Source organism: Sinocyclocheilus rhinocerous, unplaced genomic scaffold (assembly GCF_001515625.1).
Source record: "Sinocyclocheilus rhinocerous isolate Xijiao unplaced genomic scaffold, SAMN03320098_v1.1 scaffold192, whole genome shotgun sequence".
NCBI classification, from domain to species: domain Eukaryota; kingdom Metazoa; phylum Chordata; class Actinopteri; order Cypriniformes; family Cyprinidae; genus Sinocyclocheilus; species Sinocyclocheilus rhinocerous.
This window is the reverse complement of record NW_015627892.1, coordinates 1,047,812-1,063,701: the sequence shown is the minus strand read 5'-3', so window position 1 is coordinate 1,063,701 and position 15,890 is coordinate 1,047,812. Positions and strand designations below refer to the sequence as shown.

Sequence of the window (15,890 nt, the reverse complement as noted above, 5' to 3'; positions counted from 1 at the left end):
TTAATACAAACCTTTTCCTAATGTTTGGGTAGTTTTTTTCAACAGCAGCAGTAAAAATATTCACTGTGACATGCTGATTATGAAGCAATAATTAACTTTAACGATGCAACACATTCACTATGTCACAGTTTATTTTAATGAGATTTTCAGTTTCTCTGGAGTATCTGGTCTTCATGTCTTGGTAGTCCCTAGCATGTATTGCCTGTGAATAATATCTCTGTGAGATGTACAGGTCACACTCTGACTGCACAGCTCCAGCAGATGGTGCTGTTGTCGCCACACAGGATTTCGCTTTTCTATAAAGGTCAGCTTTATTAAAAAAGAAACTTTGCTAACTCTTCCTCCTTGTCTAACTTTCCTTCTTCTCCTCCTCCTCCTCACTGTTTGGGTAGTGAGTTAGATAGATTGTGGGGGTGTTGCGGCAGCTCTATCATATTTAATGGGGCATGTCTGCTCAGCCTCACAGTAGGCTACTCTGCATGATCCCTCCACCCCAACCCTGCTGCTATCCTCTCTTCCCTCTTCGCAGACATCCATCTTTCTTTCAGTCTCTCATCCTCTTATTCTTTCTCGTCTTATGAGCAAATCAGATCACATGTCAGTGAAGAAAGATGCTCCTCTGCCAAACATAAGAACTGTAACTTTTATATAAGCCTTCCCAGTTTGCCTGCTGCGAGTTTAATTTTTGATTGTGATTTAATGGGAAGATCTTATTCACAGCCACATTTGCACACATGCAGTGTGCGGCTGGTTCCACTCCAGTGCTCCTGAGGACACATGGGCTCATGTGCGCTACACCAGCCGGCCACATTGCCTTGGCAACATCTAATGGCTGTCATCTCAGCGGTGTCACTGTAATGATGGGATAAGATTAGATTAGGTTATGCTGATTTCCCAGAACATAAGCACACATAACACCGAAAGCTGACAATCCGCTTCAGAGGGCTTTCTTGTGATGGCTACCTTACATGAGTCACTGACCTAAAGGGCGATCCAGCTATTTGATACACCACGAGATGAGATTTAAAGACATTTTTTTGCTTATTCGTTTTTTTTTTTTCTTGTGTGACGTGACATGTGGCCAAGTATGGTGACCCATACTCGACTGACCTAAAGGGCGATCCAGCTATTTGATACACCACGAGATGAGATTTAAAGACATTTTTTTGCTTATTCGTTTTTTTTTTTCTTGTGTGAAACAGAGAATTAAATGTATGGAGTGACACCTGTGACATCTTATCCTATTAATCATCCCATTAAATGCTGAATACCTAAAATAATGAATAAATGAATAAAAGTTTATATTATTAAATAAAATGTATAAAGTTTGTTTATAAAATATAATAAATATTATACAATTATTAAAACATGAATATTATGAAACTTGATAATATAACAAATTATTATTATTATTATTATTATTATTAGTCATCATAAGATACATACTATTATTCATATTGTTTTATGTACTATTTTATTTGATAATGATTTATTAAAAATTAATTATCAAAAAAATTGTATATAAAATATAATTAAATAATATTATTATATTATATACAAGATAAATAATATTTTAATTTCATATTTAATGCATAAAATAATGAATCAATGAATAAAAATATTATAAAATGTGATAATTATAACACTTATTGTTTTTAATAATTCATTATTGTCAAATAAAAAGAGTACATCAAAATAATATAATATACTGTCAATATTATCTATGTTATATATAAGATAAATTATTAGATTATTATTTATATTATTTTACATTTAGTAAATTATTATTATTGTTAATAATAATAATAATAATAATAATTATTATTATTATTATCGTTATTATTATTATTATTATTATTATGTTTAATTATGAGATTATTTCTATCAAAGATGTAACCAAATATCCACGATTGGAGCAGGCCAAATGGAATAATTTAAGAATTAAACAACCTGTATTCATAGGCCACTAATCTGGACTAATCATGTCTATGGTGGTCCCTGCTTTCTGTTGACTTTAGCATGTTTGTATGTTTGTGACAGGATTTTAACCACATTGGGTTCCCAGTTTGACTTAAGGACATTGCGGGCCGTCAGAGTGCTGAGACCCCTCAAACTGGTGTCTGGAATCCCAAGTAAGTGTCTGGCAGTACAGTACTCTTCAATTTAACAGTGCCTGTTCAGACATTCAGACATTAGAAGTTGTAGACAGTATGTAATGATTATGTGATTAATGTAACCAAATGTAACCAAATCTATTTCTCTCTTTAGGTCTTCAAGTAGTATTAAAGTCCATTATGAAGGCCATGGTTCCACTTCTTCAGATTGGACTGCTGCTCTTCTTTGCCATTGTTATGTTTGCCATCATCGGCGTCGAGTTCTACATGGGCAAATTCCACTTCACCTGCTTTAAAGTGGATACAGGTTAGTTCCTGTTTTGGAAACAAAAAAGCTTCTTTGAGAGCACCGAGGAAATAAATCTTACAGCCACTGCAGTCAGAGATGTTTTAAAGCACACAATCTCAAAACAGCCCTTTGTAACGCAATAAATAGCACATTCAGAGTCCAAGGAAAGCGACTCCTTATCAGTTTATACTGAGGATCGGGGTTTGAAATTAACTTTTTCACTCACCAGCCAATTTGGCTACTAAATTTTTAAGCTACTGGCCATTCATAATTTCTACTAGCCAAAAAAATTAAACAAATAAATTATGAAAAAAAGGCCGGAGGTAAGCCAAATTTTTGCTGCTGCTGAGGATAATAACAACACTAGCAAAAAGAAACCCACACAAGATATAAACAAAATGTGAACACATAAAGGCTTTTAGCTAGACAAAACCTATTTTATATATATATATATATATATATAGTATGTTAAATAGAGACAACTCTGGAAGGTTTTTTGTTTTTTGCAGAGCTCTGTTTGGATCAGAGTTCCTCTCAGGCTCTTTCTTTTGTTTATGCAAATTTCCTCTGCCCACTTCTCTTTTCCCTGACTGGCATTTGCCCACAAAACACTGGCATTTCCTTTGCAGCTAGAGACTGAATATGAGTGAGAGAGACATGACAGATCTTTGTAATATAATTGTAGATGTTTATTAGCATTTCATTTTGTTCTGGTGTGTAAGTACATAGATTAGTTTTTTTTCCCCCGAACAGGTTAAACTGCACAAACCCTGCCCTTCATATTTTAAGATGGGGGTCTTTTGCAAGGGGATCATCATATTTGAGGGTTCGTTGGATCAAACAGTATCAGAATCCCTGCTCTAATCTACACTAGCTGTTTTAACACCCGTATGCATGACCCAGATATCTATATAATATATCACCATGTCCCTGTTGATTCCCACCCCTAATTCCAATGAATATCTGACAGACTTTAGTACATCCTATTGTAACACATGATCGATTGATTGAGACAAATGTAATCACTTTCCTTAAAATAATAATCCTGCAGCAGAATATCATTGATTGCCATTGTAAAGCAGATGTTTTCATGATTTATCCTGCAGGCAAGACAAGCACTCTGACTCCTGAGTGTGAATCACTGAGTGATTTTTAAAGGTCTTTTGTGACACAGAAAGAGGTAAAAAGAGAGAAGCTGTTTCTAGAAAGAGCTTGGAGAGCAAATGTTTTTCTATTGTGTCTGCACAGCACATCTCTTGAAGATGAGGACATAAGCTCTGCTATTCCAGCAGGAGGCTGTGTTTGTGTGTGCGTGCACATGTTTGTGTATTTATGTACTATACTTCTGTGTCCATGGTGTAAGGGATCTTGACAGTTTGTTAGTGTAACATGTGTGTGAGTTATTTCAGTTCAACACAGTGCGTGTAATTAGCTCGTGTTGGTAATGAGTTTTCCAATAAGAAGCTGAGCTGCTAACATGTGCTCAGCTGCTGCTTGCTTCACCCCTCAATAAGCAACATCAGCAGGTGATATGCCTTAGAGAGAAAGAGACTGTGTGTGTGTTTGACCAGTTTGTAGAGGGTGGTTGCATTAATTTACCCTCCAGATGTGTAATGATTATTATTGTAACATACTACGTAAAGGCATATACATTTTTTGTTTTTGTTTGTTTGTGTGTGCAGGCGAAAAAGTTGGTGATTACCCATGTGGAACAGAACGTCCCGCAAGAGTGTGTCCCAATGGAACAGTATGTAAGGAGTACTGGACAGGACCCAACTTCGGCATCACAAATTTCGATAACATACTCTTTGCCATCCTCACAGTCTTCCAGTGCATCACCATGGAAGGATGGACCGATGTACTATACCATGTGAGTTGCTATTACAATTAATTTGAAAAGTTTGTGCAAAGAATGACAATTTTGTCATTTTATCACCCCCACGTCATTACAAATCTTCATCATTTTCTTTCTTCTTTATACCAAACATAAAATGAGATGCGATGCTGAACATCAGATCAGCTCTTTTCCATAAAACAGTTTGTATGCCAAATGACAAAAAAGCATTTAAATATTCTATCAAGCTTGTGCGCTACGTTAAGAGTTTTTTGAAGTGAACCTGTTGCTTTATTGCCCTATAAGCCATTGACTTCTCAGGCAGTGTTTGCATTCAAAGCTACATCCTGAAACTGATTTTGGACAGGCTTTTTATGCAGCATAATGGTCTAATAATCTGCAACAAAATAAAGAGAGCTTTAGTAATAATAACAAAGCAAATATTTACATACTCTACCACAATACTAATTTAGAAAAATTAAGTGAAAGGTTGAAATAAAATTGGGCAGAAACCTATTTCAAACATGACATTTCCCTAAATAGTTTTATCATGTTAACGGATGTTACAATGTGAGTGTATTTGGTCTTGGAAGACTAGATCTGCTACAGAGACTGCTGCAGAGCTAGTATGGACTTGCTACCAGCACATCTCTTGAAGATGAGGACATAAGCTCTGCTATTCCAGCAGGAGGCTGTGTTTGTGTGTGCGTGCACATGTTTGTGTATTTATGTACTATACTTCTGTGTCCATGGTGTAAGGGATCTTGACAGTTTGTTAGTGTAACATGTGTGTGAGTTATTTCAGTTCAACACAGTGCGTGTAATTAGCTCGTGTTGGTAATGAGTTTTCCAATAAGAAGCTGAGCTGCTAACATGTGCTCAGCTGCTGCTTGCTTCACCCCTCAATAAGCAACATCAGCAGGTGATATGCCTTAGAGAGAAAGAGACTGTGTGTGTGTTTGACCAGTTTGTAGAGGGTGGTTGCATTAATTTACCCTCCAGATGTGTAATGATTATTATTGTAACATACTACGTAAAGGCATATACATTTTTTGTTTTTGTTTGTTTGTGTGTGCAGGCGAAAAAGTTGGTGATTACCCATGTGGAACAGAACGTCCCGCAAGAGTGTGTCCCAATGGAACAGTATGTAAGGAGTACTGGACAGGACCCAACTTCGGCATCACAAATTTCGATAACATCCTCTTTGCCATCCTCACAGTCTTCCAGTGCATCACCATGGAAGGATGGACCGATGTACTATACCATGTGAGTTGCTATTACAATTAATTTGAAAAGTTTGTGCAAAGAATGACAATTTTGTCATTTTATCACCCCCACGTCATTACAAATCTTCATCATTTTCTTTCTTCTTTATACCAAACATAAAATGAGATGCGATGCTGAACATCAGATCAGCTCTTTTCCATAAAACAGTTTGTATGCCAAATGACAAAAAAGCATTTAAATATTCTATCAAGCTTGTGCGCTACGTTAAGAGTTTTTTGAAGTGAACCTGTTGCTTTATTGCCCTATAAGCCATTGACTTCTCAGGCAGTGTTTGCATTCAAAGCTACATCCTGAAACTGATTTTGGACAGGCTTTTTATGCAGCATAATGGTCTAATAATCTGCAACAAAATAAAGAGAGCTTTAGTAATAATAACAAAGCAAATATTTACATACTCTACCACAATACTAATTTAGAAAAATTAAGTGAAAGGTTGAAATAAAATTGGGCAGAAACCTATTTCAAACATGACATTTCCCTAAATAGTTTTATCATGTTAACGGATGTTACAATGTGAGTGTATTTGGTCTTGGAAGACTAGATCTGCTACAGAGACTGCTGCAGAGCTAGTATGGACTTGCTACTGCCAATAGATACACAGACATGCTGCTGTGAGCATGTAAGATATGATGCATGAATAGGCATACATAAATCTAGCAGATAGCAGATCTAGACAAGTGGTACTGGGGGGTAAAGGGTTTTAGAGGAACTCTAATTGCATGCTGCAGCCAGCTTACAGCAAACACTGAACCATACTATTTAAATGTTGAGCAAGCACGTTCACTGGCCGCAGAATCAGCAATGGCCAATCAGCTTGTGCCATGTAATAAATTATGTGATTGCTAGCAGATTGCAGGTAAAGGACCTATTAGCCTACGCCATCCAACTGATTGCTAGCGGTAGCTTTCAGATGCCTGTTTTTTCCCTTCAGCTCAACTTTCACAGATTTGCATGTAATTTTGGAACTTGGCAGTATTCACCATCACATGACATATAAGATAAATCTTAACTAGATTTCCAATACACTGAAAGTATTGTATATACTTCCCAGAAGTAAGAAAGTTATACAGCATTGTCAGACATGCATAGTCTTGAATATAGATGTGGAATATTGTTTGTGTAATCTCAAAGGATTTTCTTTGTTTCTAAATTTTGTGTTATATTTTAGAACATCTGACAGTCTGTATTCTGCTTGTCTGAGTGTTGAGCTCATGAGACTTTCTGTAAAGGTGCTAGAATCTGTGTGTGTGCGTGCTGATGTGAATACAAAGTGGAAACGCGGAAAGAAGTTTGCTTAGTTTAATTGTAGACAGTTAAACATGCAAAATAACTTTTATGATATGCAGGAATTCCACAGTTATGGAAAACCCTACTGTGGCCATCTGTTTTTACCACAGGTCAGTCATTATAGAGACATCAAGTTCAGAATAAACGCTGGCATGGACAGTCTCAGTAACACTTCCAGGGAGCGTAGTATAAACCCTGCTGAGTGACAGGAAAGACAGACTGCTGTAGTTTCACCTGCTCCCCTTCTCCTCACAGTTTACAAATGTGTGTAGAGCGTCAGGCTGCCAGAACATGGTGTGGGGCAACATATGCCACCCTGTTCCCACATCGCTCCCCCTCCCGCCACAGACTGAGACGAGAATTATGCTAAGCTGAACTCAAACTGTACGCTGCCAACCTGTTTCTGTCATGTGCGGAGGACTGCTGGTTATGCGGATACCCACTCTCTTTCTCTCACTTTCACCCAGCCACCCACTTTTTTAACACATGAGCTCTGTTCCAAAACCCAGCGAGCCGCATTACTGTCTACTTCATTCTAGTATCCTAACCATAGTGGAACCTCTCAAATGAACAATTGGAATGCTGATATTAGCTTAAATAATCTTTTTTAATCATACTTTTTTCATTGAAATATAAGCTTATTTGCAGGGCTCAACTGTAAGGATGTTTTCTGCTTGCTAAGATTAAACAACTTGATTTTTCCAACACAGAAAAATACACATTTTATGAATAAAATAAAAAATATACACTTTATATAAATGTATATTCATTTCATTTTTGCAATTTAAATATACTAAATATAAGTTAATTGTGCTTTAATTTGCATTTATAGTTTTTAAATATTTCTAAATATTATTTCTACACTTCTAAATGTTAAATTATTACATTTAATTATTTTCAATAATATTATTTTAAATATTATCCATTTTTGAACCTATAAAATAATACTTTTTTCATTACATGTTAGATTTTCCTTGCAAAGAAAATTTGAAATTCATATGTAAATTGAATTTCAAATGTATTGTAATGATACAGGAAACTCCAAAACAGCAATAGAGGTACATACACATTTTATACACAAAATGATGGCATACATGGCTAATTATCACTAATTAGTTTGTAATTCACAACACATTCTTACTGATGCTACCAAGATGGTCATAAATCTTGCAATTTTGACAAATCCATATCTGTGTCAGCCAATTTTATTTGAAATATACATTATTTGCACATCTAAAAATTTGTAAATGTTTTTTAAATGTTAAAGAAAAATTGAAATAGATCTGTAAATTGTACAGTTATTGTATATATGCCACCAAGACAAAATTTGCAATTTGGACAAAACCTCATCTGTCTCAGATCATTTTACGTAGCAGACAAGCTGAATAAATGTTTCTCTACCAAATATTACTTCCCACCTTTCTCTACACTCTTGTGCTGCAGAGAGTTCTAGGTACAATAAACCTTTTTCACAAGGCAACTTTAGCACAGCATATGTGCACAGTATGTGTGAGAGAATCTTATTAGAATTGTCTTGAGGGCCTCATAACCTCTCAAACTGCATTGGTGGCCCTTCAGACATTCTACGGGGCCTTTCAAAACAACTTTTGTTCCCAGAATACTGTAAAAACACATCTCTGGGAGACCATAACTTCATCAATTTATTGCCAATTTGTAACTACTGGAGCTTGCAGTTAAACCCTTCCTTTTAGCCCAGGGGCTTCAATCCTATTTCACAGAGACTGACTCGTTTAAAGTAGCTCAGTGCACTTCTTAATCCCACTGCATTGACAAGCAAAGACCTATAATTGGTGACAAATAGAGAGTAAATCAATATATACAGTGGGTATTGAAAAGAATCACCCCCTTAAAAATATTCACATTTTGTTGCTTTGCAGCCTGAAATGAAAACATACAGTTTTTGTTTTAACCAGCTGTATTTACTCAGTACAACTTATAACATCCAAGTGAAAGATAGAACACCAACATGTCAGAAAAAAATAAAATAAATAAAAAAACAGAATCACTGAGTTGGAAAAAGGATCACCCCCTTGTGTCAAAATTGTGTCAAAACAAAAACTGTGTTTGTCTTCATTTCAGGAATGTTATGTCAAAATGTTATTATTTTAAAGGGAGGTGATTCTTTTTTATACCCACTGTATATTGTTCATCATAAGTCTTAGATCTTTCCCAGAAGTCACCTGCATGAGTGCCATTTCTCAACGGCGAGCCAGAAGCAAGTTTGACGTTTTCTTCCATCTTTGCGATGAATAGAAAACATCTTGTATCGTGCTTGTTTTTTATATTTTGTACAGACATAAATTACATAAAATATATATACATATATATTATTTGCCACTGCAATCCAGTTAATGTATAGAAAAAGTGCTAAGTCTAAAATAAGCCTCTCTCTTAGTAAGTCAGAGAAACCGGTGTTCTGAATACTTTTTAAGGCCAAGTGCTATGGAAGACATTGTGTGATATGCTGTTTTTTGAGATGTTATTTATGGTTGGAATCCAGGATGTGGATGGAATAATAGCAGCACTCCATTTTCTAGATTGCATATGTCAGAGTAGCTGGATTGTGACTCATTGGATTGATGTCTTTATGGTGCTGTGATGGAATGGCACAATGGAATAATGGGATTGTCTGTAATTGATTATATGCATAAATTCTTTCTTTCATATCCCATACTGTATGTTCATCCAATGCAGCAAAATCATGACACTGTGATATAGATTCATATTCTATGATTCAAATCCCACCTAAACACAACTGGTTGTGTCTAAATTGAAAAATATTTTCTCTATTGAGCATCACGTTGTAGCTCAATAAATGACAGACAGGCAGAGGGCCAGAGGTTAGTGTAAGTTTCTCAACCTAAGGAGCTTCACTGGTACATTATCCCCACCCATAATGAGCTCCGGCCCAAAAAAGCCAGCGAGGGTGGAGTCCTCGGCTAATGACATGGCAGTCCTCATTTCATGCCTGTTAGTTTTATTACGCTCTCGCTGTGCTAGAGATTAATCGCTTTCTGCTTAATTACCACTGCTGTGTCATGCTTGTTTGGGGATTCTGGTCAGATCCCCTGTGGTGGAGCAACACTACCTGTTGAGAGATGTTGCTGTTGTTGTTGAGGAAAATGTTTTTTTTTTATTTATAGTCAAATTTATACACATTTACCTTTTATAATTTTAAAATTGTATTTTTTGATATTTGTTTTTATAAATAATTTTTTTAATGATTATTTTTACAATTTTGAGTATTTTGTAATGACAAATGTTCAGGTTTTTGTTTGTCAATTTTTTTGTCACTTTGGCTGTATTAGAATGCAGAATACATATTTCAGTTGTGTTTTAGAAATATAAATACAGTTACAATCACACAGTTTGGTTATTATTAATTAAGATTTGATATAATTGTTTATATAATTGTGTCAGTTGTTTTAACACTTTTTAGTCTCATGGAAGTCAACATTTTGCTCATTTTCAACTACCTACTTAGAAAAGTGGAGTGGCATTTGAATTTGGACCTTTAACTTTGTTAAAAGGAGATTAAAGGAGTTAGGCCAATAGGAGTGAAAGGAGATTTGTAAAGAAGTTAAAGATAAACATTCAGTTTTAAGCAAATAAAATGGCTGCAACTGCATTCAAATTAAGTCTTAAGTTTCTACATTACATAATAAATTCAGTTTAGCAAAACTTTGCAGAAACAAGAATGGAAAACAAGAACTTTATATTCATAATTGTACACCTGCAGTACGGATGCTTGCATTGCATAGCATCATAGAAGATAGCTGTAGCATTGCCATTTGATTCCCTTACATGCATGTTATCCCTTGAGCATTGAGCAATGGAACACCTTTTTATTCAGAATAAGTAGGAATAACCCACGTCCGACTTTGAATGCAGCTCAGCATTAAATAGGTAGAAACTAGATTGGTTTTCCTTCAATCACTGCTCCTGAAAATTGGATTTTGCAACAAAACAATGCTTGTGGAAGGTCTCATTTAATTTCTGAAATAATTATGCCTCTTTGTGGTGATTTTAAATTATTCTTATCTTAATGTTGTTCTACCTACAGCATCTTTAATTATTGTAAAATCTACCTTCTGGTCAAGCATTTGTAACATTAACTCGTCTATAAAACAGTCAACTCCCACTGGGCCGTGATAAGATGTCATTTATTGGCGTATAAGAGCATGCTGCCCAAGATGAGACATTATGGGTTCTGTACCCCTGTGAGACCATCAGTTAATTGTTATGTTACACTAAAATGTATAGTCATTCAGCAGCTGTCATGCTATTCTAGTAGCCAGTGTATGTGTATGTGTGTGTGTGTGTCGGTGTAATCAGTGTTTTTGGTCTTGTTACTGCAGGCTGAGTCACCAGGCCTCCTGCACCTTGACCATGTCAGCCGGCCGTCCTGGGCTGTCAGACCCATCCCTGAGCTCATTAAACATCTTTAAAAATAGCCCGTTGTGAGCAGGATGGAGTACAGTCATATCTGGATGCATGCAAGATTGACTCTATTCAGGCTTTCCCCTTCTTTCTCCTTCCCCTTTTTGGATATAACTTATTACAGTGCCAGTAAAAAATATGCACAGATGGAAATGCATGTGTCTTTTTCACTCTGCAGTCCAGTTTAACCAGGAGTTAATGCTCTAAAATAATGCTGCATCATAAGCCAGTGGCTTTCATTATAACTAATAATGGCATATGTGTATGCCCATAAAGGTGCAGCAGCAATAATCATTGAATGATGATCAAATGATGGAGAAAAACATTTTGTCTAGGCATATATGCAGACCATCAGTGCAGTCAAGACACTTCCAGCATTTTAAATAGCTGATTCAGATGTGTAGATTACAATATTGCACCAATGCTGTACAGTTTCAGTAAAGTACACCACAAAATTCATTTAGTGAATCAAAATCAAATCAAATAAATGATGCAATTCATTCTTAAATTCCGAATTCACCCCACAGTTGGGAATGATCTTGGAATGAGAGGAAGAGAAAGAAAAAGATATATGGCCATCATGATTGCATAATAGCTTAGCTTATAATATAGTTTGTGACCCTCTAAGGAATAAATATTACACCTTTACTTGCTTGATCTGACACTTTATTCAGTTGACTGTGCATAATGCTAAATAAAGCATTATGATAATCAGTGTTGATCGATTGAATAGAAGATCTTTGCACACTGTGTTTAAGGAAGTGTTACAAAAGCCTTTAAGGATGGAGAAGCTTTAAAAAAGATAAATTAGATAAAGTACTATGTCACAGTGAAACAGATTAAGGGGAATATGATTAATATGCTTTTTGTTTTTGCTCCTGTTTTGTACTGTAGTTGCTTCAAAAGTCTCACACTTCTAATATATTATATCTAATCGTTGTCATATTTTTGGCATCTGTTTTTAGTTCAAATATGTGAGGACAAATACAATTTTTACTTTGTGTATGTCCATGTTGTTGATTATTTCTTCATGGATTTAGTGGTCAAGTTTTTTTTTTGAGACTGTTAAATGAAAGCAAGCAGCCTTTGCGTTGTGATAAAATAAATCTTCAAATTCACAGATCTTCTTGGCTGCATTTTCTCCCTGTTGCTGTTTGTTAAATAGCTCTGGACTATGAACATATGTTGTTATTGGCCTATCTCAGATATGCTTCATCTAGCAGACATTATTGTCTTCTATTTGCAAAATTGCCTTGGCTGGTGTTTACATAAAACTTTTAAATCCAGTGATGACTCTTTCACAACAGTTTCATAACCCTGAGGTTTTGCTATTCCTGATTTCTCTGCAAAACTTCACTTTGACCAAGGGAGACATCTGTCAAAGGCAGATGATTTTGTTTTTCTATGTGGGCTGCTGGTATAGACCTGTTACAGAGGTTTGTACGGTGACAGAGAGAGCTCAAAGCGCTGCAAATGCAAAAGCACCTGCAAAATAAGAAAACATCTTCATCAATTTGACAACAAATGCGCTGCAAATTCTCACAACACAACCAGATACAGAAACGCTCTGCAGATTCTCACAACGCAAACAAAAACAGTTCACACATGTAGAATGTAGAATCCTGCTTGTTGTGGTCTGTATACTTGCGCGTTTCTGTATTTGCAGCGCGTTTCTGTATTGAGTTGTGTTGTAAGAATTTGCAGCACGTTTCTGCATTTGGTTGTGCTTGTGAGTATTTGCAGCGCATGTGTTGTCAAATTGATGAAGATGTTTTCTCAATTTGCAGGTGTTTTTTCTATTTGCAGGTGTTTTTTCATTTGCAGCACGTTGAGCTCTCTTTGCCACCGTAGGTTTGAGACAGAAAACTAAAGCATGAGAGTGAAGCACAACTAACTAGACTAGTTTTTTTCCCTTTCCTTCCTGAGTAAATAAAGCTATGCATAACAAGGGACATGCTATACTCCCTCAAAATATCATAAATAAATGTTCTTTACATAATGTCCTTTCTGTTTGTTTTGGAGCCACTTATATTCTGTCTTGTAACACATTGCAATGATGAATTGCTTTGACTTTCCATAGAAACATAATTTCCTATCATCACCTTAAGTGAGTGTAGACTTGGGTACTAATCATTGACTAAAGTACTGGTTACCATCCTCCCTTATGGGAGCTTATACCCCCTTCTTATACCTCACTGTTGCTTAATTAGGAGTGAAATGGCTGAGTGTAGGTCTTGAAAGCAGCAGCCTTCAGGAATACTGAGACGCACTGATGAATTTGGAGAAAAACAGTGTATGAAAGACTTCATTTTACATTTGGTTCTCCTTTTTGTTTAATTTAAAAGCAGGATTGTTTGGCCTTCCAAAAAGTTGACTTCTCTTGGATGTTGATGCAAGTTTTTACCTATAGTTTTATGTTTGTAGTTATAAAAGGAATTATTTTTAAGAGGACGCACATGCAGCTTGTGAGTAAGATGGGGTAGAGGTAATAAATTCGAGTAGAAATACAGTATGAGCCGAAAATATATTGCGTGGTGCACCTCCCGGCAGTGTTCAAGCCAGCGGGCATGAGCTAGTGTGCTAAGCTTTGGAAAAGTGCTAAAATACAAAGAATAAGTATTTTAAAATGTCTATAAATGCATTTTAGACATTTGCAAAAAAAAAAAGGCATTTGCAAAAGATGGATTGATCTCTGTTAGAATCAAATTGAATTTTCTCAACAAAAAAAAAAAGCTTCTGAATTGAAAATCATATTCTGAAAATAAAAAAGGGCACAATGTACTGTATTAATTTGAAGGAATTTTCCATATATATACAGTGGGTACGGAAAGTATTCAGACCCCCTATTAGATCAAAAGGGGGCTTCTACTAAACACAGAGCAAAGTGTCTGAATACTTAGGACCATGTGATATTTCTGTTTTTCTTTTTTAATAAATCTGCAAAGATGTCAACAATTCTGTGTTTTTCTGTCAATATGGGGTGCTGTGTGTACATTAATGAGGAAAAAAAATTAACTTAAATGATTTTAGCAAATGGCTGCAATATAACAAAGAGTGAAAAATTTAAGGGGGTCTGAATACTTTCCGTACCCACTGTATATTATATAATATTACAGCCATTTTACCTGTATTTTGAATTTTACACCTCTTTGCGTTGTCCATTAAAATTAATGAAAAATGTCCTGGTAATGAGCTCCCATTACTTTTTCTGTTATTTTACAGATTTATTTCTTACAGTGTACCATGTTTAAGAATGCAATGAAGGTAAAAGTGATGTGTACTTGAGAAGAGAAGTGACAACAAGTGGCATCTCATTTGTGCATGAGCCGGGCTACAGCAGAGGGTCATTGAGAAGTTTAACCCATGTGAAACATCTCCTGTAACTCTGACTCTCTCTGCAGGCCTCCATCGGTCTGTCTTCAGCTGAAGCTGGAGCTGTAGCATCCGCCTTGAGTCTCAGAACAGTAGGGGGATGCAACTGCTGCAAAAATCTCCCTAATTCCAAATTACTTTCCCTTTTCTTAAACTTCTTATTGCATTAGGCTGTGCATTAGGCGTGAGCCTGAGGCATTGCCAGGGCTTTAAGAACGACATCCATATTTCCTTGGTAGATGCATGTGGGAGTGAATTTGTAATTAATTATGTTGCATTAGACTTTCAAAACTTGAATGATTTAATTAAAATGCATTGCATAGTCCTATATATGAGGATTTTGTTTATTTTGTCCTGAAATGTCCTAGACATATTAAAAGGAGATATGTCGTCATTTCACCCTCATGAATCAAACACGGCTACTTGTGTCATGAACACATCAAAGCTTACGAAGACATTATCAGTGAACATTGAGTAAAATTGTATTTCTCACTCTAAGCTGTCATATGAAAAAAAAATAATAATAACGAAATGTACATGAAGAGAATTGTCATTTTGACTGAATTATACTAGTTTGGGTGATTATATGGAGTATGGTAGTCAAAAATAATGAGATTCATTCTTCTTTACCACTGCTCACTGCATCTGTTTATACACAGGCCAATGATGCCTCGGGAAACACCTGGAACTGGCTGTACTTCATCCCTCTCATCATCATCGGCTCCTTCTTCATGCTTAACCTCGTCCTGGGTGTCTTATCAGGGTATGTGCTCAGTTGCTTTTTTCTCTTTATTTATTCTGTCTCTCATTCTGGAAAGTTTGATGAGTTTGATTGAGTTCTGAAACTTAATGATGTTTTATAGTACAATGACCTCTTACATGTCAAAAGATCATGGAAAGACCCAGCATCTTAATTAGAAATGATACAAATTTATTTAGTTAGTTTTTTATTTTTTGTTTATTAACACTTTATCAAACAAACTGTTTCAACAGAATATTTAGCAAACTCATAAACATATAGCCTAGGCTATGACTAATATTCATGCATTCGCACAGTTCATGCTTAAGTTTCAAAACAACTGATAGAACACGTTATGTTGACTCTACAACATGTTAAAATGTAACTATAACAAATGCAGCAATTAACAGGCTAACAAAATGAATGAATAAGAGTAACATGTAAATATTTTAAAAAATTTTCCGGTCTGTTTTGTCTAAACACTTTAATTGTGACCCTATTCAAATA

General features: G+C 35.6%; 1 protein-coding gene across 1 annotated transcript in view; it reads left to right on the top strand.

Moving 5' to 3' along the window:
• Positions 1-4,622, top strand: part of LOC107736911 (probable voltage-dependent N-type calcium channel subunit alpha-1B) — a 44,049-nt gene extending 39,427 nt beyond the window's left edge. The window contains exons 5-8 of the mRNA XM_016548300.1: positions 2,041-2,132; positions 2,269-2,421; positions 4,086-4,273; positions 4,578-4,622. Of these exons, the coding sequence (XP_016403786.1) occupies positions 2,041-2,132; positions 2,269-2,421; positions 4,086-4,273; positions 4,578-4,622 (478 nt within the window). The remainder of the gene's footprint in view (positions 1-2,040; positions 2,133-2,268; positions 2,422-4,085; positions 4,274-4,577) is intronic.
• The last annotated feature ends 11,268 nt before the right edge of the window (positions 4,623-15,890 follow it).